The sequence below is a fragment of the Dermacentor variabilis genome, chromosome 3 (genome assembly GCF_050947875.1).
Source record: "Dermacentor variabilis isolate Ectoservices chromosome 3, ASM5094787v1, whole genome shotgun sequence".
Lineage (NCBI taxonomy): Eukaryota > Metazoa > Arthropoda > Arachnida > Ixodida > Ixodidae > Dermacentor > Dermacentor variabilis.
Genome location: NC_134570.1, coordinates 32,598,275 through 32,624,157, shown reverse-complemented (window position 1 = coordinate 32,624,157; position 25,883 = coordinate 32,598,275). Strand labels below are relative to the sequence as shown.

General features: G+C 48.4%; 1 protein-coding gene across 1 annotated transcript; it reads left to right on the top strand.

Annotated features, from left to right (window-relative positions):
- The first annotated feature begins 96 nt into the window (after nucleotides 1–96).
- On the top strand, nucleotides 97–25,883 carry LOC142574465 (cholinesterase-like). The gene is made up of 6 exons (XM_075683534.1): nucleotides 97–494; nucleotides 4,063–4,201; nucleotides 16,569–16,741; nucleotides 20,455–20,794; nucleotides 21,925–23,072; nucleotides 24,792–25,883. Exons 1-6 carry the CDS (start codon nucleotides 226–228, stop codon nucleotides 24,928–24,930), a joined length of 2,208 nt encoding a protein of 735 aa, XP_075539649.1. The 5' UTR covers nucleotides 97–225; the 3' UTR covers nucleotides 24,931–25,883.

Here is a 25,883-nt window from a genome sequence, read left to right as displayed (position 1 = left end):
GTCATTGAAAATTTTACTACATTACGCGAATACTTGCCTAAAATAGAGCATATACAATGGAAGTCGGCATGTATACTAACCACCATCGTCGACGTCAGCACACCCCACCACGAGAGCAGCTGCCGCTCGTGAATACACCGCACGCGACCAGAAGAAGAAGGCTTCGTAACTGTCCGACAGTCGCCCTCCGGTTACTCCTCGGCCGCTTTCAGCACCAACACTTCCATGCCATCGCGGCGCAATCGCAGCCGCTCCACGAAAGCCGCCTCACGGCTCCACTCCAGCGATGGGCCCAAGACGCACGGTAGGCCCTGGGAAGGGCGGCTGATCACGACCGCCCGGAAGCAAGTGGTGCCAGCGCCCGTGATGTCGCCCGCGGCCGAGGTCACCATCGGTCCCGACGATGACCCGCACCTGCCGGGGCTGCATTCCCTCGCCAGCGTCTCTTCCGCCGGCCTGCCGAGCCACGTCGAAACCCGCTCGACTGCTTCCAAGTAAGCCGTCCAATGGAAAGCAAGCGCTAGGCGTCTTATTTCCAATAGGGCATGAGGGTACGCACTTTACGTTATCCGTGAGGAGCGCCAGCGTCGTCCGAAGTTGCCGCCATCTTGCCGGTCGTCATTCCATACGTTCCTCTGCAAGCCGCTGCCGAAACGCACTTACCGTCTTTACAGAGTCTCTGTCCCATTTAGGCTCTCGATTGGTGCGTCGATTGGTGCGACAATGCACTCAAGCGCGTACGCACGTGTGTTGAATCAAACAGAAAAAGAATACGCTATGGAAAAAGAAAGTGTGCCTGTGCGGCTGGCCGATCCGCTCGAACTCGCGGGAAGTTTAGCACTACGCTGGGCTTCTTCCTCGCGTCCATCTCGCTGGGACTAAATACTACCCCGCGAACGCAACAAGCTTTGTGTCTCGTAAGTAACTAATGCTTACAAGTCAATGAAGTGCCACAATTACTTGACAAGCAGCTGGGTGCGGCAACCGTGTAACTGTTCGCCCACTATTTGTCACTGTTGGGAAAGTTGAAGAAATTGAAGAAATAAAACGAACGCAGACCTCCATTATTTATTTGCAATTGTGTTTCTCGTGCCCCAAGCCCACGGAACTCCGCGCTCCGTGTGAATTGTGTGAGCACTGTGATAAATGTCGGCTGTCAGGAAGGGAGCCCGGTTTCTCGCGGCCATCTTCAAATGCAGTTCTTGCGCACTTCAACGGGAGCACGGGGTGCTGTGCTTCTGTTAAGCTCGGCTAACTCTATAGTGTTAAATAGTGGCTAGAGACAGGCGCATGCTTTCAGGAAAATAAGGTGTGAACTATTTATAATTTCCACCACGGCAAACGTAACCGCCATCAATACGCTGTCCGATGTGTGTCACGTCCATTTACGCCGCGCAAAGAAGCGTCAACGTTGCTTCACCAGCAAAAAAAAAAAAAAATGAAAATGTCTACCGCAGACTTTACAGTGTGTCGCGGTGGTGGTCCGTGTAAGGCGACGACACCACATTTCTTCGTGCTGTTAGCTCAGCGGTCTTCTGGCACTGATGCTTGATTGCCTCTGGTATCGAGAAGAACCTAACCTTAACATTGTGATCGTCGCTCTTGTTTGTCACATGGTTGTTGCAATCAAGCATCAGTTTCGCCACACGACATTGCAGTGCACGTGGTGATGGGGTGTGTATATATATGTGTGTACGTGTGTATGCGTGCGTGCGTGCGTGCGTGCGTGCGTGCGTGTGTGCGTGTGTGTGTGTGCGTGTGTGTGTGTGTGTGTGTGTGCGTGCGCGTGTGTGTGTGTGTTACTTGATAACCAGCTCACTGGCTATGAAAGAGTCGTAGTGCGAGGTTCGTAAAACGTACATCTAAATAAAGCCCCACGAGAGAGATAGCGGTGACTTCATTGTGGCGAAATTCTGCCGACTCGTGTGAAGAACTGCCTTATCACGTAGTATGGTTCCGTGTAGCTGCCGCCATGAGGCGAAGTGATCTTTTAGAGACCGTTGCCTCGGCAAGTCCGCGGGAGGTTAGTCGAAGAAACGAAAAGGGTCGTGATGATGATGATATGATAATTTCTATTGGCATCTCCTTCGAAACGCGGCGGCGATAAACGGTCTTCTAGCCTGCTTGACTTATTCGGCCATTACTACATGCATGCACAGCAGTCTACTACTTGCCCTACGTCTCCTAGATCGTTGCGCTCTTCATGAAAACCTCTATATCCGTAACGTAAAGTTGCCTACGCTTGCCACGACTCCAGTTCTACCAATACTCTAAACGTATCTTGCTTATCTAGAATGCTGACCCGTCAATGCTTCCAAGCGCTTTGAATCACGGAGCGGCTGGATGATGCACCGCGCGACCCCATGCGAATTTCTCGCATCGCAGTTCGTATTAAGCGGATTCCAGTGACCTGGTCTAATATGAATGCACTGTTGTCAAGACTACGAAAACGCTCAATTAAAACGATATTTAGAATAAAGCGAGTTTGTACGTAAGGAATGTTTACTGTATTTCGCTCTGAGCAGCCGCTTTTATAAGCCTGAGCGGGGAGCGATGCGCCACGTCGACAGGCGCAACGGCTGACAGACTCTAAAAAGGAAAGGAGAAGGGCAAGTGTTCCTCTCAAGCCTGCGCAAAGGAGCGCAGATTTGTCTCGAAGCGTGCCGACATTTAACTAAAAAAAAAATTAAAATGGGCAGGCGATGTAATGCGTTGGATATATAACCGGCGGACCATTAGAGTTACAGAATGGGTGCCAAGGGAACGGAAGCGCAGTCGAGGATGGTCGGAAATCGGGTGTGATGATAAAATTGAGAAATTTGCAGGCGCAAATTGGAAACAGCTAGTGCTAGACAGGGGTAATTAGAGATCGCTGGGAGAGGTTTTTGTCCTGCAGTTGACATAAAAATAAGCCGATGATGCCGTCGTGATCACAGCCCCTATATAAATTATTGATTACAGTTTACAATGACTGGTTTACCGTGCCTTGGCGAAAGATAAGTGGACTAAATAATAAGCGGAATTTTGCTATTCCTTCATTTCTGGTGAAATACAAGTAAGTATGTGGTATCTCGGGAATTATTTTTCGAAGTGTTAGATATCATGTTTCATAGTTTTAGGGATTAGGCTCCACAGTATTCCTTAGGTTTGATTAATGATACGGGTTGGTGGTGCGTAGAAGTACTTTGCATCAGCACTTACTACATTCCACTGTGCTGGCATTTCCCACTCCTGTAATAGTCCCAAGTGGAATGAATGACTCACTGGCACGTTAAAGAACCCTACAGGTGGTTAAAGTTAATCCCAGGTCTCCCACTGCGGCGTGCCTAATGATCACGGAAACGTTTGCTTTTTGGGAGCGCAACAGGCCGTGAACACGATCGCCTTAGAACCACCGAAAAAGCGTGTACATTAAGAGTAAACAATCGTTAAAACAAAATCATTGTTTTGAATGTCACTTCAATTGAAGTTTCTCGTGGTTCGAATCAGAGATTATACACTTTAGCCACGATTCTTTAAATTACAGTGGCACCGAACTTCAGTTAGTGTGAAGTGGGAGATCTACACGGGATCACTCGGCGCCGCATAAACGATAACTCTTTGCGTTTCTTGTCTTTGGTTCGTACCAACCTCCCGACGCAAGTATCGCTGCGGAGGTCACTCGGAACAATCACTCGAAACTCGGAACACTCGGAACAATCACGTAAGGATACTCGATAGGCAGGAGTAAGGGAAATTTCGCAGCCGTCATGTCGCCGCATAGAGTGAGGCTTTGTTTCAATGTGGGTCTCACGAGCTCTCGCACTAGTGCCGTTTACGCCCCACGTTTTACTATGTCGACTTCATATCATGCCCGCTTTTAACGAAATACATGACATAACGAAGTTATATTTTCCGTCCCACTGACTTTGTTACAACGACGTTGAGCTGTACATGATTTAGTGAGGTGTTGCAGGGCGTACCCCCGCGAGCAATATCGCTTAAACGATTGTACAACTATAATTAGTTGCTTGTGGAGTGATAGTTGTCGGTATACAACTGCTTTTTCGGTGGTGCGTGTAGGAAATCCTCCAATCTCGGAAAGAAGGAAAGCATGGAAGCACTCAAGGCGGGCCCATCTCGGCCTGGCACCGGCAAGCACTGCGCCATAATCGCCGGCACAGACCGCGAATCCGAACGAACGGCCACCATGGCATCCAAGGTATATGGCGCCAAGAAAACTTTTATTGCGTAACTGCTTAGTTTCATTTTGCAGCCGAATTCTGCCATGTTTTACGATGTCGCGAGGAGGCGGGAAGTGATAACAGCAATTATAAGAGACGTGTCCAGCAAATCGCAAAAAAAAAGATAACTACCCACTATCTCTCGGGCAAGGAGATTCTTGATGAATCTCCTTGCCCGAGAGCCCCTCATACGCTACGCAGTTAAAACAGAGGAGGCGAGGGACGCGGCACGGGGCCGGTATCTGGTGCATTGGCGATCAATACTGTCAAGTTGTAGTAATGGCGAAGAGAAGCACAGGGCCCAATCTGTGGTTAACAAATCTAATTCTTTACAGGGTGAATGTATTCCAAGAACAGCAAGTAACACCCAAAGCACAACGATAGCGGCAAGCGCAGTCGTCGGTCGTCGAAATCTGATCTAAGCGCCAATCATCGCTCATTTTAGCGTAACCACTGGTGCTCGCGTACGTTCTAGAACGTACACTACTATTCGCGTCATGTGTGCATTCTGATTATATGATTACAGACAAGGCTCTTTCTCTATATGGAATCAGTGACAACATTCGAGAAAGTTCCGATACATGAAAGCGCGTCTTGCGCCGAGCGATAACTTTGGAGCAGTTGTTATTCGGTGATAATGGTCACCGGGAAAAGATTAACAAGTGCGCGGGTCAATACGAAAAGTGGGACGATGCGATGCTGGTGGAGACTTCGGCACAGGTAGCGGGGCGGTCACCCGCACATTGTGACGCCCAGGGGGTGAGGTGTCATAAATGCAGTCACTTGCTTAAGACACCAAGGCAAAGGCTGTGCAGGTTCCTGAGGAAGAGGTAGTTTTGAAAGCCGGCAGTCCGCCGTCTCTTGAATGAACGCCATAATTGGAAGGAGGGGGAGGGGAGGAGTTCACCGGAGTCGTTTTTTGCCAGGCTGAAGTGCTAAGCTGGAGACAGATGCGGGCTTGATGAGGAATGGCGTGGGGAGTGAAAACTCTTTTGCGACGCAGCTCGTCAAAGCTTTGGCAGCACTTGACAGAAGCTGCAACACTGGCTGGTGAGAAGCATCTGAAACGCATCGCCCTTAATTCGCCTAATAACCTGGCTAATTCTGTCGGCTTCGGTCACGGTCGGCTTAACGTTTTTGCACATAACGCCTTCGTATAGCCAGTGAACGTATCGCCTGGTAACTAAGCCGGTTGTTGTAGGGCTACCGCACGGCGGGACTTTCAAACAAGTCAGCAAAGACAACTTTGAACGCAGGACAAGCTGGTATATGTGCTTCTTGTTTACAAAACCCTAGGTGCGCAACGGCCACGAGGTAGAAGATGACGTTCATTAATTTTACAGAATCGTCCCACTTTGTAAGAACGTCTACACGTTCAGAGGGCGCCAGCCAGCGCTCCACATCAATATACGACCGGTGCCACTGAGGATGACGGAGTCGCGCAGACCGTGGGCGGTGACGCAGATCGTCGTCCGTTCGACGGCGTTGGTTGCCCGGAGAGTCGGTCGACATAGTAGCACTAGCCGGGCTCCGCGTTTAGGTCTGGCTTAAGAACTGCAGCGTTAAGTGGCAGCCCATTCACCACCAAACTGTAAAGGTGTTTATTCACCGTGTAACACGCTGAAATCTTGGAGGAGCGGCACAGCTCTAGCACCAAGCACGCGCTCTGGTCTCGCTTCATCCTCGTCTTGATGACAAAGTTAAAGAAAAATTTCGCATCATAACTGCAGGCATATGATCCGCTCATCAGAATCTCTGGGCATCAGTGTACACTTTTGTACAGTGTTCGGGAACACGTCATAAACGCCGGTGGCCGAAATTAATCTATAGACACCTACTACGTCATTTCTTATAGCCCCTGAGTTACTTTAAGGGCGTGAAAATAAACTTGAAGTATGAGAAGAAACTATCGATGCGTAATTGGCAAAATCAAGCGCGATCTTTCCGGTATACTGTAGTCGACATATACGCTGCTGGCAACACACAGTATTCAGCTCCATTGGTTATTGCTATGAGGTATGTGGACGCTTTCACACAGCGCCATCTTCATGATCGGCTTGCCTTACAAATTACCTCAAATCTCTAACAAAGACACAGAGCAACCACCTCTAATAAGTAGGGTGGTTTGAGTAGGCGAACAGTCAATATTAGAGAGCTCAAGCTAGGAAAGAGATGAGAGCGTAAGAGCCAAAGAAAGATTCGCTTTAGTAAATAAATAAATAAATAAATAAATAAATAAATAAATAAATAAAGAAATAAATTTGTTGCGAAGAAGGCTGGCGCGCCCTATGGACGCACTATCATCATCGGGCCGACGACGAAGAGGAGCTTGCACTCTCGGTGTCTGACGCTCGACTGAGACGGTCGCCTTTCTGAGTGCTCAATAAACCGCGTTACATATTTGGGGAACGTGCTGGGTAGTACTTCCCCAACCACCCTGGAACTACGTAATCGGACACTACCGGCCATCATGCCTGACGACGCCAGCCAAACAACACCTCCCGCATCGGCAACATTGATTTGTCCTGGCTCAGTGCGTCCGCGCGATATTCCCATCTTCAGCGGTTCCAACGAATGTGACGTAGAAGATTGGCTCTCGACGTATGAGCGGGTAAGTGCCCACAATAAATGGGACGATGCCGCGAAGCTCAGTTACGTGAACTTCTATCTCACGGGTGTCGCTAGCGTGTGGTACCACAACCACGAATCAGACCTCAGCACCTGGCCAGATTTCAAGGCGCGCGTTACGAAAGTTTTTGTTTGGTCGCCCTGAGGTGCGGAAGCTCCGTGCCGAAGAGCACTTGCGCAGCCGTTTCCAGGAACCCGGTGAAAACTTCACGAAGTACATAGAAGACGTTGTAAACCTTTGCAAGCGCGTCGATCAATCGATGACCGAGTCTGACAAGATCCGTCACGTAATGATCGAAGGACACCGAAGACGACGCATTCCGAATGCTCCTCTGGAAAAGCCCGCGGACCGTGGTCGAAGTCGCTGAACTTTGCCAAAGCTACGACGAACTCAGGAGGCAACGTCTACTCACTCGACGTTCTTCGATCCACGATACTTCCATTGCAAGTTTAGCCACTGTGACTAACAACGACCATCTGCTCGGCGAAATCAAGGAATTTATACGCTCCGAAGTCGCCCGCCAGCTATCCCTATACTCACCGCCGTCCCAGGGCCTACGCCGTCCTTGACTCCTACGTTGCGTCAGGTGCTCCAGGAACAAGTGTCCGAAGCTATTCAGTCCCCTCGTGCAGCACCACCATTGCCTGTACCTCTAAACTACGCCGAGGTTGCAGCACGACCAACTCTATCTACTTTTTCAGCAACACCGTTTGCTGCACCGCGACGTCCAATCTCTCCAGTGTACACCACCAGATCACCAGCTAGCGCGGGACCCTGGCGTACACCCTACAATCACCCTGTGTGCTTCTTCTGTGGAATCCCTGGTCACGTGGCATGGCACTGTCGCTGTCGCTTATGACTTCAAGGTAATGACCAACCTGTCCGCTCCTACGTTTCGCCAGCTTCGTCCTTCTCGCCACCAAATGACTCGCACTTGCCGTCTCCGAGCAACGTCATTCCTTCTGCCCGTGATCGTCGCTCGCCATTCCCTCGTCGCCGCTCACTTTCTCCCATGCGGCGGCGTCCGGCCCCATCGGAGCAGGAAAACTAGCTACCGCATTTCAAGAGGCGAGAACTGCGTTCCAGTCGAACCACACAAAGCCTCGCTCTCTTCCGACGAACGTAATCGAAGTATCTGTAGAAGGAGTCGTCACACTGGCATTAGTCGACACAGGCGCCGCCGTTTCAGTAGTTATGGAAGAACTTGGCCGCAAGCTTCGAAAAGTAATGACGTCCTTATCGACGCTCTCACTCCGGACAGCAAGTTCCCAGTTCATTACCCCTGTTGCCGCATGTACCACCCGCATCGTCATTCAAGGATAGACTCATACAGTCGAGTTGGTCGTCGTCTCAACCTGTTCGTACGACGTCATCTTGGGGTGGGACTTCTTTTCCGATCGACAGGCCATCATTGATTGTTCTCGCGCCGAAGTTGAATTTTCTCCGCTTCCCGATACGCGTTTACATGACCTTGACGATTTTGGTGACAAACTGGCCGTTACAGAAGACACCACGATCACCCCGCACTCTTCTGTGATTGCGAATGCCTGCTCTACTTTCGCCACTGACACTACTGCCCTGTTTGTCCCATCGGACACCCTTGTTCGCCGACGATGTTCCCTTCCTTTCGCTGTCCTAACTGTCAGCGGTGGCTGCACGCGACTGCTCGTTTCCAACGCTAAGGCCACGCCCCTCGTCTTACGTCGTGGCGAGTGCCATGGACGTCTTCAGCCTGCCGACTCACTAACCATCTTTGACGGACCTTTTGACAACACCAGTTCAGACGCGAAGTCGTTCACTTATAGCTTGCCTTCTTCAAAGCCTACGCAAGACGTCTTCCATAGCTCAGTAGGTGCCCTCCTGAGCCCTACACAGCATTCGCAACTTATCAGCTTTCTACGGAAATACCAATCTATGTCCGACTGTCAACAAGCCCCACTAGACCGCACATCGACTGTGCGTCACGAGATCGACACCACACACAGGCACCACTGCGCCGGAGGCCTTATCGTGTGTCACCCGCGGAGCGCCGTGTTATTGAAAACCAAGTAAGCGAAATGCTTGATCGTGGAGTGGTTCAACCCTCTAATAGTCCCTGGGCGTCACCTGTAGTCCTGGTTAAGAAAAAAAAGGCTCAATTCGATTTTGCGTCGAATACCGCCGTCTCAATAACATACCTCGTAAAGACGTCTACCCTATACCGCGCATCGACGATGCTCTGGATTGTTTGCATGGCGCAAAGTATTTTTCTTCGCTCGATTTACGCTCAGGCCATTGGCAAGTGCCTATGAATCCTGCCGATCAACCGAAGACAGCCTTCGTGACCCCAGACGGCCTATATGAATTCTACGTTATGCCGTTTGGGCTTTGCAACGCCCCTGCTACATTCGAACGAATGATGGACAATCTCCTTCATGGGCTAAAATGTAAGCCATTTCTGTGTTACCTTGACGATGTCGTCATTTCTTTCTCCAAATTTTTCCACACATCTGTACCATCTCGAACAAGTCCTGCAGGGCATCACCGAGGCAGGCCTCCAGCTCAACTTGAAGAAATGTCGCTTTGGAGCCAAGTAGCTTGCAATACTCGGACACGTCGTATCAAAAGATGGCATACTACCTGATGCTTCCAAACTTCGCGCCGTCGCCGAATTCCCGAAACCCACATCTCTGAAAGAACTTCGGAGCTTTATCGAGCTCTGCTCCAACTTTTGTCGTTTTATCCGGAATTTCGCTTCTATCATTGCTCCCTTGACTTAGCTGCTTCGCGGCGACACACGACTTTCTACATGGGCCTCAGCTTGCGACGATGCTTTTGAAACAATGCGGCATTTGCTCACTTCGCCTCCCGTACTTCGCCATTTCGACCCCACGGCCCCCACGGAAGTCCACACCGACGCCAGCGGCGTAGGACTTGGTGCCGTGCTTGCACAGCGAAAACGTGGGCATGATGAATACGTAGTAGCCTACGCAAGCCGAACACTAACGAAAGCGGAATCCAACTACTCCGTCACCGAAAAGGGAGTGCCTGGCTATCATCTGGGCCCTTGGAAAATTCCGACCCTACCTGTACGGCCGTCCCTTCGACGTCGTTATAAATCACCATGCTCTATGTTGGTTATGGACTTTTGAAAGATCCGTCTCGCCGCTTTGCGCTTTGGGCTCTACGGTTACAAGACTTCGACATACGCGTCATTTACCGGTCTGTCCGTAAACACACCGACGCGGATGCCCTCTCCCGGTCTCCCACACCAAGTGACATGACTTGCATTTCAGTCATCGAATCGGCGTTTTCGTCGCCTGTGCACGTCAATATGGCTGTAGAGCAACACAAAGATCCCTGGATTGCGGCACTTATGGATTGCATTTCTGACACTACAACAACACGCCCTTCACGCGCTATCCTCCGCCAAGCTTCTCATTTTCAGTTGCGGGATCGTGTTCTCTATCGTCGAAATTACGTTTCCGACGGCCGCAAATGGTTATTAGTCGTCCCCCGGCATATGCGCATGGATGTATGCTCCGCTCTCCATTCAGACCCGCAATGCGCACATGCGGGTCTCTTCAAGACTTACGCCGGGCTTCGCTCCCGCTTTTATTGGCGTGGCATGTATACTTTTGTGCGAAAGTACATTCGCTCGTGCACAGCGTGCCAAAGACGCAAGCTTCCTGCCCCTCGTCCTTCTGGTCCTTTGCAGCCCATTCCTAGCTTGTCCGTCCCGACCATTCGACCGCGTCGGCATCGATCTCTACGGTCCTTTTCCCTGCACATCAGCTGGCAATCGCTGGATTATTGTCGCTGTCGACCACCTCACCCGCTATGCAGAAACTGCGGCACTGCAAACAGCGACCGCCCGCAGCATTGCGTCCTTCCTCCTGCATCGCTTCATACTGCGTCATGGGGCACCGCGGGAAGTTCTGAGTGACAGAGGGCATGCGTTTCTTTCCGAAGTTCTTAACGCCCTTCTGACCGCAAGCCGTACCTTCCAAACACTACAGCTTATCATCCGCAAACGAACGGCATAACAGAACGGTTCAATCGTACTTTGGGCGACATGCTATCCATGTACATTACATCGAATCATACCAACTGGGACCTTCTTTTGCCGTATGTTACGTACGCCTATAACACCACTTCACAGGCCAGAACAGTATTTTCGCCATTCTTTCTCGTATGTGGCCGTGAACCTACCTGTACGCTCGACACCATTCTCCCCTACCGGCCTGACCCATCAAAGGGCACGCCTCTGTCTGAAGCCTCCAAGTATGCCGAGGAATGCCGTCAGCTGGCCCGTTCGTTCACGGCTGAAGACCAGTCTCCAAAAATTCCGTCGCGATGATGACCGACCTCCCTGCACCTACCAGCCGGACTCGCTAGTGTCTATACCGGGCGTCTCCCCCTGATGACCGTGATGGGTGCTGCGACCTAACTGCTTTAGCAGTGTATGCTGACAATCTCGCACCATACAGAACAGCCAGGAACGAGTACCCAACGCCACATAAATCCCTCAATAAGTTGGAAGAGAACACTCTTATGAGACTACAAACTAATACATACCCAACGCCAGCTAAGTTACACCAGTGGTACCCTACACTATACTCCCCGCAATGCCCACACTGTGGAGAGGTAGCTAACCTCTACCACATGGTGTGGGCTTGCCAATTTAATCACATAGTTGACCCCATTCCAAATCCCTCAAAAGAGCAGTGGGAGGCTATTCTGCTCAGCAATGATCCTGACCGTCAGCACTGGTTGGTGGGGAGGGCCATCGCAGCAGCAGTAACCAGTGGGCTACCCGACTAGGCGGCCCACCCACGAGTTCTACGAATATCCTGCAAATAAAGATATTTTCAATCAATCAATCCTCTAAACTCCTCGCTCAATACCACGGTCCCTACCGCGTCGTACAACAGGCGACGCCAGTCAACTACGTCGTCGAGCCGCTAACGCCATCTACTGACTGGAGGCATCGCGGACGCGAGACAGTGCACGTCCTGAGGCTTGCCCTATTACGACCCCCTTATCCTCCCTTCTCCTTGAGTCGCCAGAATGGCTCCTCCTTCTCCAGGGAGCAGTTGTAGCGAAGAAGACTGGCGCGTCCTATGGACGCACTATCATCGGCCCGCCGACGAAGAGGCGCTCGCGCTCTCCGTGTCTGACGCTCGCCTGAGACGGTCGCGTTTCTGAGTGCTCAATAAACCACGTTACAAACAACTCTTGCCGTTGAACAGTTACCGCCACCTTCGCGCACTATAGCAGGGGCGTAGGCAGGGGGGGGGGGCGTATGGGGCTTCAGCCCCCCCCCTCCCCGCCGAAATTTTTTCGTTCTGTCCATGCACCGCCGACGAAAGCAACCCCCGGCGCCGCAAATCATTCTGGATTTTGTCTAGAATGGTTTCTTTGACGTTCGAAAAGACATTTAACCGCGAGGATAGCGAACTCGGGCTGGATTTCGCGGCAACGCCCATGCACCGAGAGTCACATAACGCCAAGCGGCCCCATCCGACCACAAAGTTTCAAGGGCGTTTTGATGGTGAGCGGGCTCGCCGCGGCATCTCGCAGAGGCCGCGGAATCTATGGGGCGCATGGATCTCAATTCCGAAAATTTATGGGTATAAATCTAATAAACTATTGATGTGAAAGGTGCATTGACATTTACAAAGTTGTGCTTCAGATTTTCAATTGCGGAACTTTGTGGGTTTAATGTTATAAACATTTGACACCAAAGGTCCATTGACTTTGCTTAGGTCTTACATCCGAACACACAACGAGACAAGTCAAATCAACACACTAGCAGACAAGTTGACGAAGCACGCAGCGAGGTTCAATGAGATGGAGCGTTGTGGTGGTTCATTTGTGCCGCCATGTCACATAAAAAAATATAAATATTTTTTTTAACCCACACCAAAACATCCATGTCAAAACACTAAAGCCAGCCAAGGTAACTACGTTCTTATTTATTTTTTCTACTTTGACTTTTATTCGCGAGGACACGTTGAGCCTCTTTTTTTTGTTGTTGTTGTTGTTCTCGCTACCATATCCGCGGGCTGCCAGAGCCAGCCAGAGCGCATACGTTTTTCTCGCGTGGCCCCGACCACCGCGCGGCGCACTTCGGTGCGCGTTCGGTTTTCTCTGGCCGAGTGGATTTTCGCTTGGCAGAGTTTTGGACACTTTCTGGCTAGCATACGAGAAAAAGAAACAATGGTCGCTCGCCGCTATGACTGTGGGGACTCGATTGATTGCACCGCGTTCGCTTTTGCAGAACTTCTCCGGAAAGTCTTGTCTCGCCGGTGTAGGATACCGAGCAGTATGCGTATGGTTGGTTCTCAGTGGATCAAGCGTCTCATGTTTTCTTCGATATTCCTTCTGTAGCCACATTAGGTGCCCAAACTAGGCATTCGATTCCAACATACTTTCCTATGCGTTTTTTTTTTCATTTCGGTGCCCCCGCCTCACAGAAGGAAAAAAAATGCATTGCTGCGGCGCAGCGAATTGTCGCATTGTGAAAGTTCGATTTTGTTACTTCTTCTTTTGTGCAAAGTAATGAGCCACGGGACGCTTCAGTTGCAAGATACTCTTACTATATTATTGCGATAGCAATTATATGGACACTCCAGGCGCATTCCTGCCGTCGCCGTCGCCCTCATGTTTCGTATAAAGTCCAAGGGTGATAACGTCGTGACCGCGTGCCGCATGCTGTATGTGCGAGGGAAAGCGTAGGGGGGGGGGGGGGGGGTTGGAATGGCTGAGCCGACGATGGTGGCTCAGTCGTGTGTGCGCAAAGGAGAAAAGCGGGGAGCAAGCGCGCCGCCTTCCGTCGCGCGCGATACATCGGGGGGAGTGGATGGAATTGGGGCGGAATTTAAATTCTACAAATCTGTGATCGCGCAACATGTTTATTTGCCTTGTTTGACGCATAATATACAGCGACTTTTTCTTAGATACGTAGATTTATTGGAGACTTATACGTATATTTAAATATCTTGTTGCGAGGTTTCGTGTATATACGTGCAGTGAACTTTGTTTCCAGTCACACTTTTTGCCCTTTATCAAGCTGTATCTTCGCATTTGTATATCCCATTGTATCTTCGCATTTCTAATGCATGAGTGCTAGTCGCAATAATGGTTCGGTTCATTATCTGCGAGGCATGCGCGTAGCAGAGTGGCATCTCTCATTTACAAAAGTGCTACGCATGTGTGAGGATAAATGTTCTTTAATGCTCTCATACACTGGGTTGAACATGGTTGCCTCACATAATGGACACCCCAAAAGCTGAACAGCGTGGTGTCGCGAAGTTTTTGACAGCTAAAGGTGTTCCCCCTAAAAAACAATTTATCGCCGTATGGCTGCCGTGTACGTTGAACATTGCATTTCATTGGCCACTGTGAAGCGTGGGAGCAAACGGTTCAAAGAAGAATGGGAAAGTTGCAAAGACATTCCAAGACCGGGCCAAAGCCATCGTGCAATCACATCCCGCACAATTAAAAGGTTGATGAGCTGATGAGGCAAGAATTGAGGACAAGCATCGATGAACTGGCAAAGCGTGTGAAAATCAGTCGCGGCTCGGTTCACGCCATAATTCGTGAGCACCTCGGTTATCGGCTCTTGTGTGCGCAATTGATGCCCAAGATTTTGATCCACCGCCAGAAGACGGAGAAGTTTGGCGTTGGTTTGACTCATCTGATCCGGTATCACAATGAGCATGACGATTTCTTGCTTGCTATTGTGATCGGGGACGGACCATGGTGCCACTACTACGAGTCTGAAGGACGACGGCAAAGCTTACAGTGGAAACATTCAAATTTACCACGGCCAAAGAACGCAAAGGCCGTCAGTTTCGCCGGAAAGGTGTTGTTGACTTTTTTTTTTCGATCGTCAGGGGCCATTACTGATAGAATTTGCTCATTCTTGAGAGACTATCAACTGTTTCTGATTATGTGAAACGCCGGAACCACTGCGTGTCTCAATCAAGAACAAACTACGTGGAAAATTGACGAATTTAGTCATCTTGTTCCACGACAATGCCCGTCCCTACGTCGCTGATGTGGTTAACACAAAACTGGGAAACTTCAAGTGGGAAACGCTGAAACATCCGCCATGCAGCTCAGACCTGTCGCCTTGCGACTTCCACATTTTGGGGCAACCGAAAAAACAGCTCAAGGGAACCAGATTCGTGTGGAACGATGACGTGAAAGAGTAAGTTGCAAACTTTTTGAAGCAACAGCCCAAGGAGTTTTATGAGACGGGAATCACGCGACTCGTCAGTCAATGGAACAAACGCCTAAATGCTCATGAAGACTACTTTTTAATAAAGTACCCCGTTTGTCATATATTCGCATTGGCTCACATTCATTTGACTAGCCCTCGTATGGCTTGCAGAACTCCTGCTTTTTATACGTGCTCTCTGTTGAGACTATAATTTCGGTGCAATTACTCACGATTCACGACCGGTGACAGCTGCTCCTGCGTAATACATTGGAACAAATGACAGCGTCATGGAGATTTTTTACTGGCCATTGCATATATACAAGAATCTAAACACGGTTCTTGAATGACTAAGTTTCATTAACATATTTGTCCTTAACTTGTTCATTTCATGGCCTTTTCATTTTTCATATCAGCGGCATGCGCTGCTTTCCTGGTTTCGAACTGATATAGTTCTAAAGTTCGTGTGATATTTTTCTTTACTTATTAAATAGACAAAAACATGGAAGCATTGGTTTCAATTACTTTGGGTACAATTTTTAGCAGATACGAGAATATTCTTTGATGAAAAAATACACATTTGGCGTGTTTGGACAGTGCGTAGCGTTCAAGAATTCGTTTACAGCATTTCTGACAATGGCAATGCAGTTATTATTCATGTATTTGATCACTGGACAAATTGTTTAAGAGGAAGCTTTAGCTGGGGCCCAATCCGACGTGGCCTATTCAAATACATGTAAAACGCAGAAACGCTTTTCAGGGATAATCCTGCTAATCGTTCTTTAATGAAATTTGTTGCTTTTGAGAGAGAAGGTAAATTATAGTGTCTGTTGGAAGCGGAATTTCGATTTACGGCCTGAATTTTGTATAAACTATATTCAAAAGTTTGAAATATCGAAAAAATAGAAGCACGACGTTTACAAAATAATAACTATGTACCAAGAAGAGATATCTCGGTTCTGTAAACGGCAACTATTAGGATAGTCAATGCGGAAAAATTTGGTGCGTCAATTTGTATCTTGCGTGAATTGGTTACGTTGTGTACAAGGGTTCTGCAAAAGTCGTATTTCCGTAACACTATTCTTTTAGATTCATGTTTAACATATCTATTTTGTCCGCTGTAGATGTACTATTAGATGCAATTCACAGAATTGTGCTATCATTTTTCATTGTTGAGTTACTGAGTTCTAAACTTGATAGTTCCGTTTTCTGAAAATTTGCGATTTTGGCCATTTTTTAATAAAGAATCGATCACCTAAATGAAAAATTCGAAACCAACAGTCACTAGAATTTAATTTTCTCTTTTCATTTCAACAAAGATCGTCAAATTTGGTTCAGTTGTTGCGAGGAAGAACGAATTACCCTTCTACATGCATTTAAACAGCAGCACCCTATAGCTAATGCTTCCTCAGGAGGCCGAGCTGCAACATGAGCCCCGCCCCCCCCTCCTTCCCCGAACGAAACTTCTGGCTACGCCACTGCACAGTAGGGCTGCGTTTCTCGCGTGCAGTGCCAGTTCAACGTCCGCTCGGCCACCGAGGGGACCAAGAAGGCCGGGTTCGCCAAGCCAGAGACGCCGGTGCACCACGTGAGGCAGCGTGTCCCGACTCCCTGCGGCACTCCAGATTATCTCAGACGACGCCCCACGACGCAGCCTACGACCACGTTCGGCAGCAAGACAGGGCAAGTGCAGATTAGATAGATAGATAGATAGATAGATAGATAGATAGATAGATAGATAGATAGATAGATAGATAGATAGATAGATAGATAGATAGATAGATAGATAGATAGATAGATAGATAGATAGATAGATAGATAGATAGATAGATAGATAGATAGATACGAACAAACGGGTGGGTGCTTGAAGGGCTGATGGTGCGGAACGGGTTGGAATAGAGGATAGAGAATGGTAACGGTAAGGCCTAGCGCCCAAACTTAGGTTAGTCACGGTGGTTCAAAAGCGCCTCCAGAGGACCAGGTCCATTAAGCAGCAAAAAAAAAATAATATAAAAATAAAATAATATGAAATAGAAAAGAACTAACCCTAAAATTTCATAGAAGCGAAGACCAACAGAAACAAATAGGATAAAGCACAACGACAGATAGGTGAATCATACACACTGGTAACTATCTCGTGCATGCTCCATGCAGTTGTAGTGTCCACCCAATCAGACAGCAGATGCGGACCCTGTACCTGGGGCGTCCAAGCACTTTTTGAGTACAAATTGTGTTAATTTCTCGGACATTACGAGCTTGAAAGCTTTCTCTCGGCCTGTTAAAGGAAATGCTATGTAGAGCCAAACTAAACCAATTTAGACAAAACCAACAACGCTCCGGCAAGGGAAATATGTTTTCGTCAGGGCAACTATTACTGGCTTGACAATATGAGTCATGTACCCTTCCAAAGTATTATTTTCATTTGTTCTGGCGGAAAATGGCGCAGACAATCAGAGAAGGAAACGAAGGCTAGCCATTCCGCCCTTTAATACACCGGGGCAGCTCAGTGGTGTTGCGCTCTCAACTTCTGGGTCGCGAGTATGATCCCGGCCAGCGTGGCGGTAATTAGGCGGGGATATAATGCAAAATCGCTAATGTATTCAGATTTAGCTGCACATTAAAGAATCCCAGACGGTCAAAATTATCACGGTGTCCCACAATACGGCGTACCTCCCAATCGTATCATGGTTAGCTATACAGCACCTTAAAACCATGCAATTTGACTTTCCCCCCCCTCCCTTTCAATTTCGCGAAGCGTAAGCGCGACACCATGGATTTCGAAGCGGCTTGTCGGTATAAATCGCGATCACTGTCATCCATCTTGCCATCTTGACACATTGGCAAGCCGCGCGCAAACAAGAGAGACGACACAACAGCAGACGCGTCTCGCGCCGCGCGACGATAACAGTGATACACCGGTGAAAAACGGCCTTCATCAAGAAACTTGATAAAGTGGAAGCTTGGGCGAGTTGGTGATTCAATATCGACATGTTTGCACGGCGCAAAAGGCGAGAACTGAAGGAAGAACACAACACAGGCGCTGTGTTGTAAGAAGCAAAGGGTCGTACGATAAGGTGCACTGTCGTCATTGTTTCGGCAATCTTTGGGTACTAACACGGTGAGATGCTGCGTCATTTACGTCCCGTGAAAACAACATTCTGGTTAGTTTTGTCGCATGCAAAATACGTGATAAATATTCCTGATGTTGAATCTCCGATTTGTTTAGAATGTGATGCTTGCTTACGTAGGATTGTTTAACTATAGACCCATATGCATGCTGGAGAAATGCTTGACGTTAACGTGAACTCCATGGTGTGGAAACTTAAGGTCGGCGACGCCACCTATCTGCCATCGTAGTGTTTTTCAACTGAACAGGGCTCACCTCGTTTTTAATGAACACTTTGATAATGCTGAAGCGTTATTTTACTGATGCAAGTTAGCATTCTTTCGTCGACTATTGTTTTACGTCCCATTGGTTGACTAGCCGACTGTGGTTGCAGGCGCATATCGGCAGAATGAACGGGACTCACTAGTACTCGCTCACAAAATATGCTGTTAATAAAGGTTCTATTAATTAATAATTCCCCTTCATTAATTAGTTATCTCCACCTTGCGGGTTTCCGCATAACTATTACGTCAAAATATGCTATCTTGCGCTGGGATCTCTCGCATCTCAGACTCGTCAAAACACTAATCAGCCGAGCTCATTCGTACTCACACTCACGAAAATTCTATTCAATCGGGGTTGATCACTCGAAGCCAAACTAATCAAGGCCGAACTGACATAAGTTCATTTGTACTCAGACTCGCCAAAATCAGTCACAGGCAAGCTCACTTAGGCGCACGGAGGTGCAATAACTCGGGCTCACTCCTATTCGGGTAAATACGAACAAACTCATAACTAGCGGAATTACGGAACCAGATTCCATTTCATGAAATCAGGACCAAATCCTGGCCGTCCAGCGGGCCCGCGATCGGGCCGGCAGACTAGATCTGTCAGTCCCGTCGTGCGATTAGCCGGGTGAGCGTTTTATCGCGTTTCGCTGGACCAAATAAAAGTTCACTCACTCACTCACTCACTCACTCACTCACTCACTCACTCACTCACTCACTCACTCACTCACTCACTCACTCACTTTTATTATTCGGACTCACAGGTTTATAATTCGTGTGAATTACCAGCTCACCATAAAAGGAACACTGATACAGAGCAATGCCAGAGTTCGCTTAAACGTCACCTTCACACTCACGTCTACATACATGCAGCACTCTCTTGCACGCTGTTCTCCGCACGCTATTCAACAGCGTTCGCTGCTAATCAAACCGGGGTGCCGAGGCAAAAAGAAAAATGCCGGTTCGCTTCGGGTTCAACACGCTCTGATTTCTTTCCAGTTCAGTTCCGGGTTCGTACACATTATATATATATATATATATATATATATATATATATATATATATATATATATATATATATATATATATATATATATATATATATATATATATATATATATATATATATATATATATATAATATCGGTTCGCGAACCTGTTCAGCGTAGTCCCCTGCATTTAGCGTCACGACTACACATTGCCCAGCGCTATCTATGCGCGCGTAAATGGACGCCCATGCTCATGAGAGAAAGCATCTGATGTTTATATATGACTGTCAATTAATGAAGTATATCGTTGTACAACCACTGTGGGCATAAAATTAAAGATAGCCATTTAGCAGGCAGTGGCGTCGCTACAGCTAGAGGTTGCGGCACGTGGTGCGGCGCCTCAACGCGTCCATCTCTGCGCGTCTTCTTTCTTGTGTCTGATTTTATCGCAATCCGTATCGATTACGTGCAAGAGCGTAGAAAACAGCCTTTTGAGGCGTATAAACGCGCTCATATTGGCATTTGTAAACGGAAAATATCGTGGTCACTTTGGAATTATAAGCTTTTTTTTTGCTTCCTATATGGCGCACTGTAATTTAGCGACATAACATTGCAAACATTAAAATTTTTGCTTCGCACAGTGTCACCAAGCCCTTGTCTTTGTTCACCTTTCTTGTGTCTATGGTTTTTACCGCAATAAGTTACCAGTTCTATTCAACCGAGTGACGCACTGGTAACAGACGGACTGACTCAGACTGACGGGTCAGTCCGAGTGAGTCAGAGTGAGTCGAGACTCATGAATGACTTTGCAGATGTATAGTTGCTGTTGTGTTGCCCGGGCGCGCCACAACTAAGGACTTTAGTCTAATTTAATGCCTCTCTAAGAATGACATAGGAAGTTTTCAGGCACTGCAGGAGCAGATCTGCAGCAGCGCGGACTGAAGACACACGCATGCACGTATTTTGCTTCATACTTAGCTGGTTCCGCAGCTGATTAAAATCGTTTCCTCGCAGGGCTCACGTGGTAAACATCGGCGGCTCTGTGCTGCTGTTCGTGTTCATCTTTCTGCTGTCCGCGTACTTCATGTGGCCGCGTTCCCGGAACACGAGGAGGAAGTCGAGCGGCGGGACTACGTCGTCGAACGCCGACCGCGTCACCACGCACCAAACATCCGCGTGCACCGACGCCGCACAGCTGAGCGTGTGGATCGACAGCGGCGAGATCCGGGGCTGGCGAAGTCCTGGTACCGTGGGCGCCGGCAAGAAGCCAGTCCGGCAGTTCTTTGGCATTCCTTACGGCAGGTCGACGAGTGGCGTCAACCGCTTCAACTACGCCGTCGGGACCGACATGCCTGTAATTGTACTCTTGTACTCGCTTGCGATACGTCAATCTGCAAGGAAGAAACCAAATGTTTATGCTAAAGCCAAAACAAAGGAGATGTTTTTTATACACAGTGGCCCTGCAGAGTAGCTCTCACCTGGCTCTTCCAGCTCGCCAATAACATCTATCCGCAAAAACGCAGAATGCCTCTTATTTTTGCTATATATGCACTGGGTTGTTTCGTATTGGTCCTTTATGCTCAGACTTCTGAACACCTATTATACCGTGATAGCAGTGTGTCCAGACGCACGTTTGCGCCTTCTGCCGTTTGTGGTCCAGAGCAGCGCAAAACTTGTTAATAAAGCACCAGAAGGCAACGACACTATCCTTCATGAGCATGCGCTCAACGTTAGAAATGAGACAGGGTCGCATTTGGACCGTTAATTTTGGCGTGTGCCAGTGTGTCCCAAAACCCGAATAAGACATTGTTTTTGGTAAAAAATAATATGTCAGATGTAATATGTAATATGTCTAAGTCAGACAGCGTGGAACGCCGTCCGGCTTTGCGAAGGCATTCGTTAAACTGTCCCGCCACCTGCTCCTCAGTGTAGCAGCAGTCGGTCTTCGGTGTGCGTGCAGTGCCAACCTTCGGCAGACGGCGTAAGCTTAATCTACAGCAAACCATTCCCCTGCTCTAGAGGAGTGCGTTATAGACTGTAATTTTTTATAATTTTGAATAATTTATCCGCCTTAGTTCCAACGACGCCATGCAAGGCTAAAATCGTATCATAAATGCCCACTGCTTTTTAAATCGCTGGTTGGAATACTTCGTGGCCTCGTGATGTGATTGCTTGAGTGTATAAGCTGCAGATTTCAGGACGTACGATGAAGTTCTGAACAAAGGACACGGTGGAGCTAAGAAAATTAAATGTATATGTATATTTGCATTTTATACATGTGATCACCTAGTATGCACGCATGGTACCTTGAAGGTACAGCGAATATGGAAAAAGGCAGACAGGGCTCCTGACAACATGCTTTACTAATGAGCCAAAGTTTACCCCCCGAACTTGGCACAACGCACTTCACCTGTTCACTAATGTATGAGAGCTCGGTCGCTAACGCCTTTTCCTTTTCCTGTGATTTCTTTCGCACGAGCGAAGGGAACGTTTCAAGCCGACCAGCACGGGCCACATTGCTTCCAGAATTCGACCAATGAGACCCTGCTTGACGAAATGCGCGAGGAATGCCTGACGCTTTCCATCTGGGCACCCTTCCTATGCACGCGCGAAGAGTCGCTCAAGACGGTCCTGGTGGTCGTGTCGTCCGAATGGTTCCAGACCGGACACGTGTCCGACCACGAAAAAGCCTGCCTAGAGATCGCCTCCGCAGACGTCGTCGTGGTGGCGATCAACTTCAGGCTCGGCGTATTCGGCTTCCTGCGAACCCCTTGGATAGGCATGCCGAGCAACGCCGGTTTCAGCGACCTCGTCAGGGCCCTGACCTGGCTTCGCACCAAAGTCGCCGCCTTCCACGGCGACCCTAAGACGATGGTCGGCCTAGGCGTGGGCTCCGGCGGCGTGCTGCTTTCGCTGGATCTGCTGACGCCCAACTTCCGGATGGCGGCATTCTTCAAGCGACTCATATTGCACGGCTTGGTGGCTGGGTCTTTGCTTCCTCGAAACATAGGCATGGACAACGCCAAGATGATCGCGGCAAACCTAAAGGAATGCGCAGGCACGTCGAAAACCACCGATGCGACCGCAGTGCTGCAGTGCCTGAGGAATGTGAGCGCGCGGACGCTGCTGGAGGCGAGCGCGACGATGACGCCGCCGCTTCGCTTCGTTCCGAACCTGGACAGCAACACCGGGTCGGGGCGTCCGTCCTTCGGCGCCGTCGCACCGTGGAGCGCCATGCCGTTGAGGCCGCTGAAAGACGTGAGCGTCCTGTGCGGTTACAGCAAGGAAGACGGTCAAGCGCTGTTCGACGACGAGATAGCCAAGTCGGAAGGAATCTCCGAGCGCACGCCACCCCGGCACGTGATCGGACGCCTCGTGCACTTCTTCACGATGCGGAGCGCGCCGAAGCTGTTCGACGAGTTACCCGACAGCGCCGTGGAATCGCTCGAAAAGAACGCGATTTCTGGCGCCGTGGACTTTCTAGCCGACGCCCTCTACTACTGCCCTCTGGTGGAGATGGCGACGGCTATCACCAAGATGAAAGGCGTTGCCTACGTGTACGGGAATGTGAAACGCCAAGTTTACAGGCCCATGATGAACTTGAACTACACCATCGCTTTCGCGAAGAGCGGGTGAGTTACTTTTCTTCTTCAAGGAAGAAGAACGAAGGCTGGAAGCGACGCGGTTGCGTAGCTAGCATGGCTGTTTCATGGTTGTAACACTTAGGTCGCCTCACCCCCCTCCACCTATTTTGCCAGGCTAATGAAAAGAAAGAACTTTCATTCACGTGGAAAACACTATTCCCAAATGAAATCCGGTTTAGGCTGCTGTGGTAACGACATCTTTTTGGAAATAACACAATGAATAGGCAAACTACGATGATTGTCATTATCTTGAGAAGCATCTAATAAACGGTGAAAGGTTAAACAATGAACTTAGGTACAGGGTTGAACGATGTTAAACAATGTGAGCCTGCGGTCCTTTATACATAATTGACACTATTTTTGCAGTGCAGGCGCACATTTGCGGGTAAAACAAGGCTAGCGAGGAGTTCGCTTTAGTGAACCGACTCATGTGCTTTTGAATATCTCTCGATGCCTAAATGCTTTTCAGCATGGTGCAACAGATGCCGAAGGTGGAGCACTCAAATAATCGCGTTTCATTCCTGGAGAGATACAAGTGCATTTACAGCCGTTGTTTCGCTTCCACCATGTTATGGCTTTAACATAAGGCAGTTATTTCAAGTCTGCTACTTTGTTGACAACTAATGACGACCAAGAATGCAAAGGTATTGAGTGTCACCACCGCACGCGACAAGTACGTTTGCTGGAGATTCGCAAGATTGGGATGTGGACGTCGCTTAGAGTCGTCTTTCGTAATTACTAGGGGTGGGCGAATTATCGAAACTATTGAATAACGAATCAAAGTGTCCTATTCGATCCTGTCTTCGAATCCAATAGTCACTATCCGTAAAATCAAATATTTTTCGAATACGTTTCAAATATTTCAAAACATCAGCCAAACCCAATTAAACATAAAATTGGAACAAAAGTACGTTAAATTGGCCCCTCCGCAGGCATAGTACAGACGTAAAACATCAGAACTTTCGTAATGGGGCGTGTTATGTTACTTTGGTAGCTATACTTTACTCGCCATAGAGCGATCATTCGCGCTCGTTGCAGATTCGCATGGATGCGTGCGAAGAAACTGCTTGTTTGCTCCTAACGCTCCATTTATGCTTTTAATAAGCAACGCTTCACAACGTGCTATTAATGACGGAAACATGCTAACCTTAAGAATACTATAGGATGTGAACATCGTTTTAGATTAAGTGTGACCGCGGCCGTTCGATATCCGAAATCTATTCAAAATCAATTAGGTATTCGATTTATCTTCTGGCACTATTCGATTCGTATTCGATTCGGTCTCAAAAATCGCTATTCGCACACCCCTAATAATTACCTATTGGGTTACACGCGGCGCGCCCGTTCTGCATAGCCTCACTATGCTCTTTCGGCAATGCAATCGATAAAGCAATTGGCACCTCTCGCGTTTTTGCCGATAAAAGTAAAGGGCGCAGAAAGAAGACTTTCATGGCGCAAAGTTCTTACACTGAGACTAGCGAAAAACTTAAAATTAAAAATAATTTTTTAGCCCACTTGCAGAAAAGTCCGCACAAACTGATCCAGATTATCTAAGTTTGGTACAGTTTTGGTTTTGACTGCACCGTCAACATTGTTAATTTTTGTTTCCCTGATATGCAGTTGCCTACTGTGCACCTACGGCCTCTTAAAAGGCAGGTTTCTCGTCAAGTTATCACAACAATTATATATTCTCAATTCACACTGCAGGAAAGTGCCGTGGTCAGCCTTCGGCGACACCAAGGCCGTTTACGTCGACAACGGCACACACCCCGACGTTTTCTTCAACTGGCGCTACGAGCGGTGCAGTTGGGTGCAGGAGCTGTCGAGGCGCTTGCAAGTGGTCTAGCCCAAAGCGCCCAATACCGCGGACTTCTGATTTAGACGCATCATAAAAGGAACGTGGCGCAGAGACCTTGACGATATCATCGCTTTTATAGGACTCATGGAACTTGCTCGTGTGTCTAAGCGGGGCGCTTAGTTCTCGCGCTCAATGACGGGATGACATTTGAGATTGAGCTTTTGTGAATCTAAACCAGGCTGGACTTCGCTCTAGGTGAAGCCACATCGATAACCTACTGTCAACTCTCAAGCCCCTTCAAGTCGAGACACTGCAATATAGCTGTGAGCTTCAGTGCTCTCGTGTGGTACAAGTGCTTGGCCAACCACCATACGAGCCACAATCGGCTTAGTGACTGCATATCTGTTCATGTGAGGAATGTTCCAGGCTCTTGCGTTTCTTGCCTGTATACTTTACGAGTTCTGAAAGTGAGCGAGACGCACTGTCAAACCAAAAATAGTTCGTATTTTTATTTGCTCTTTATTCTTCGTGTAAACTCAAATTTTTTGTGAACATCCCCACGCTGTTGACGCGATAGAGTTAGGTGATTGCCTTCAGTGGCGTCGTCACAAAAAAGACAGTAGCCATTTAAAATCTGTTCACCGGCATTATTAGTGCTGCTGTCATATGTAGTGGTTCAAAACTTGTGTATAGGTGTTTGTGAACGTAGCACGCCAAGTAGCCTGCTACTTGTTACTGTTCAAGCTTGCAACATGAACGTGGCTTCTAGTCACGTGTTTGTAGACGCTTCAGTAACAGATGAATGCATAGCTATCTGAAAAGCAAAAGTAAAGGACGCCGCCTGAGGCTCTTCTTTTTTCGTCTGTCTGTGATTTGACGCACATCATGATGATAATGCCCGGTTGAATTAACATAGGAATGTGGACGTCCATGCCCCTATCTTAACTCGTATACTTTTAGATATCTCCTTCCCCTCTGGTTAACCTCCTTGCCTTCCCCTT

Bases quoted from the DNA above. Each gene is read 5' to 3' on its own strand.
- LOC142574465 (XM_075683534.1), top strand. From the start codon at position 226: ATGCCATCGCGGCGCAATCGCAGCCGCTCCACGAAAGCCGCCTCACGG. The intron at 495-4,062 runs GTAAGCCGTCCA...TGGTGCGTGTAG, and splicing joins ACCCGCTCGACTGCTTCCAA to GAAATCCTCCAATCTCGGAA. The intron at 20,795-21,924 runs GTAATTGTACTC...GCACGAGCGAAG, and splicing joins CCGTCGGGACCGACATGCCT to GGAACGTTTCAAGCCGACCA.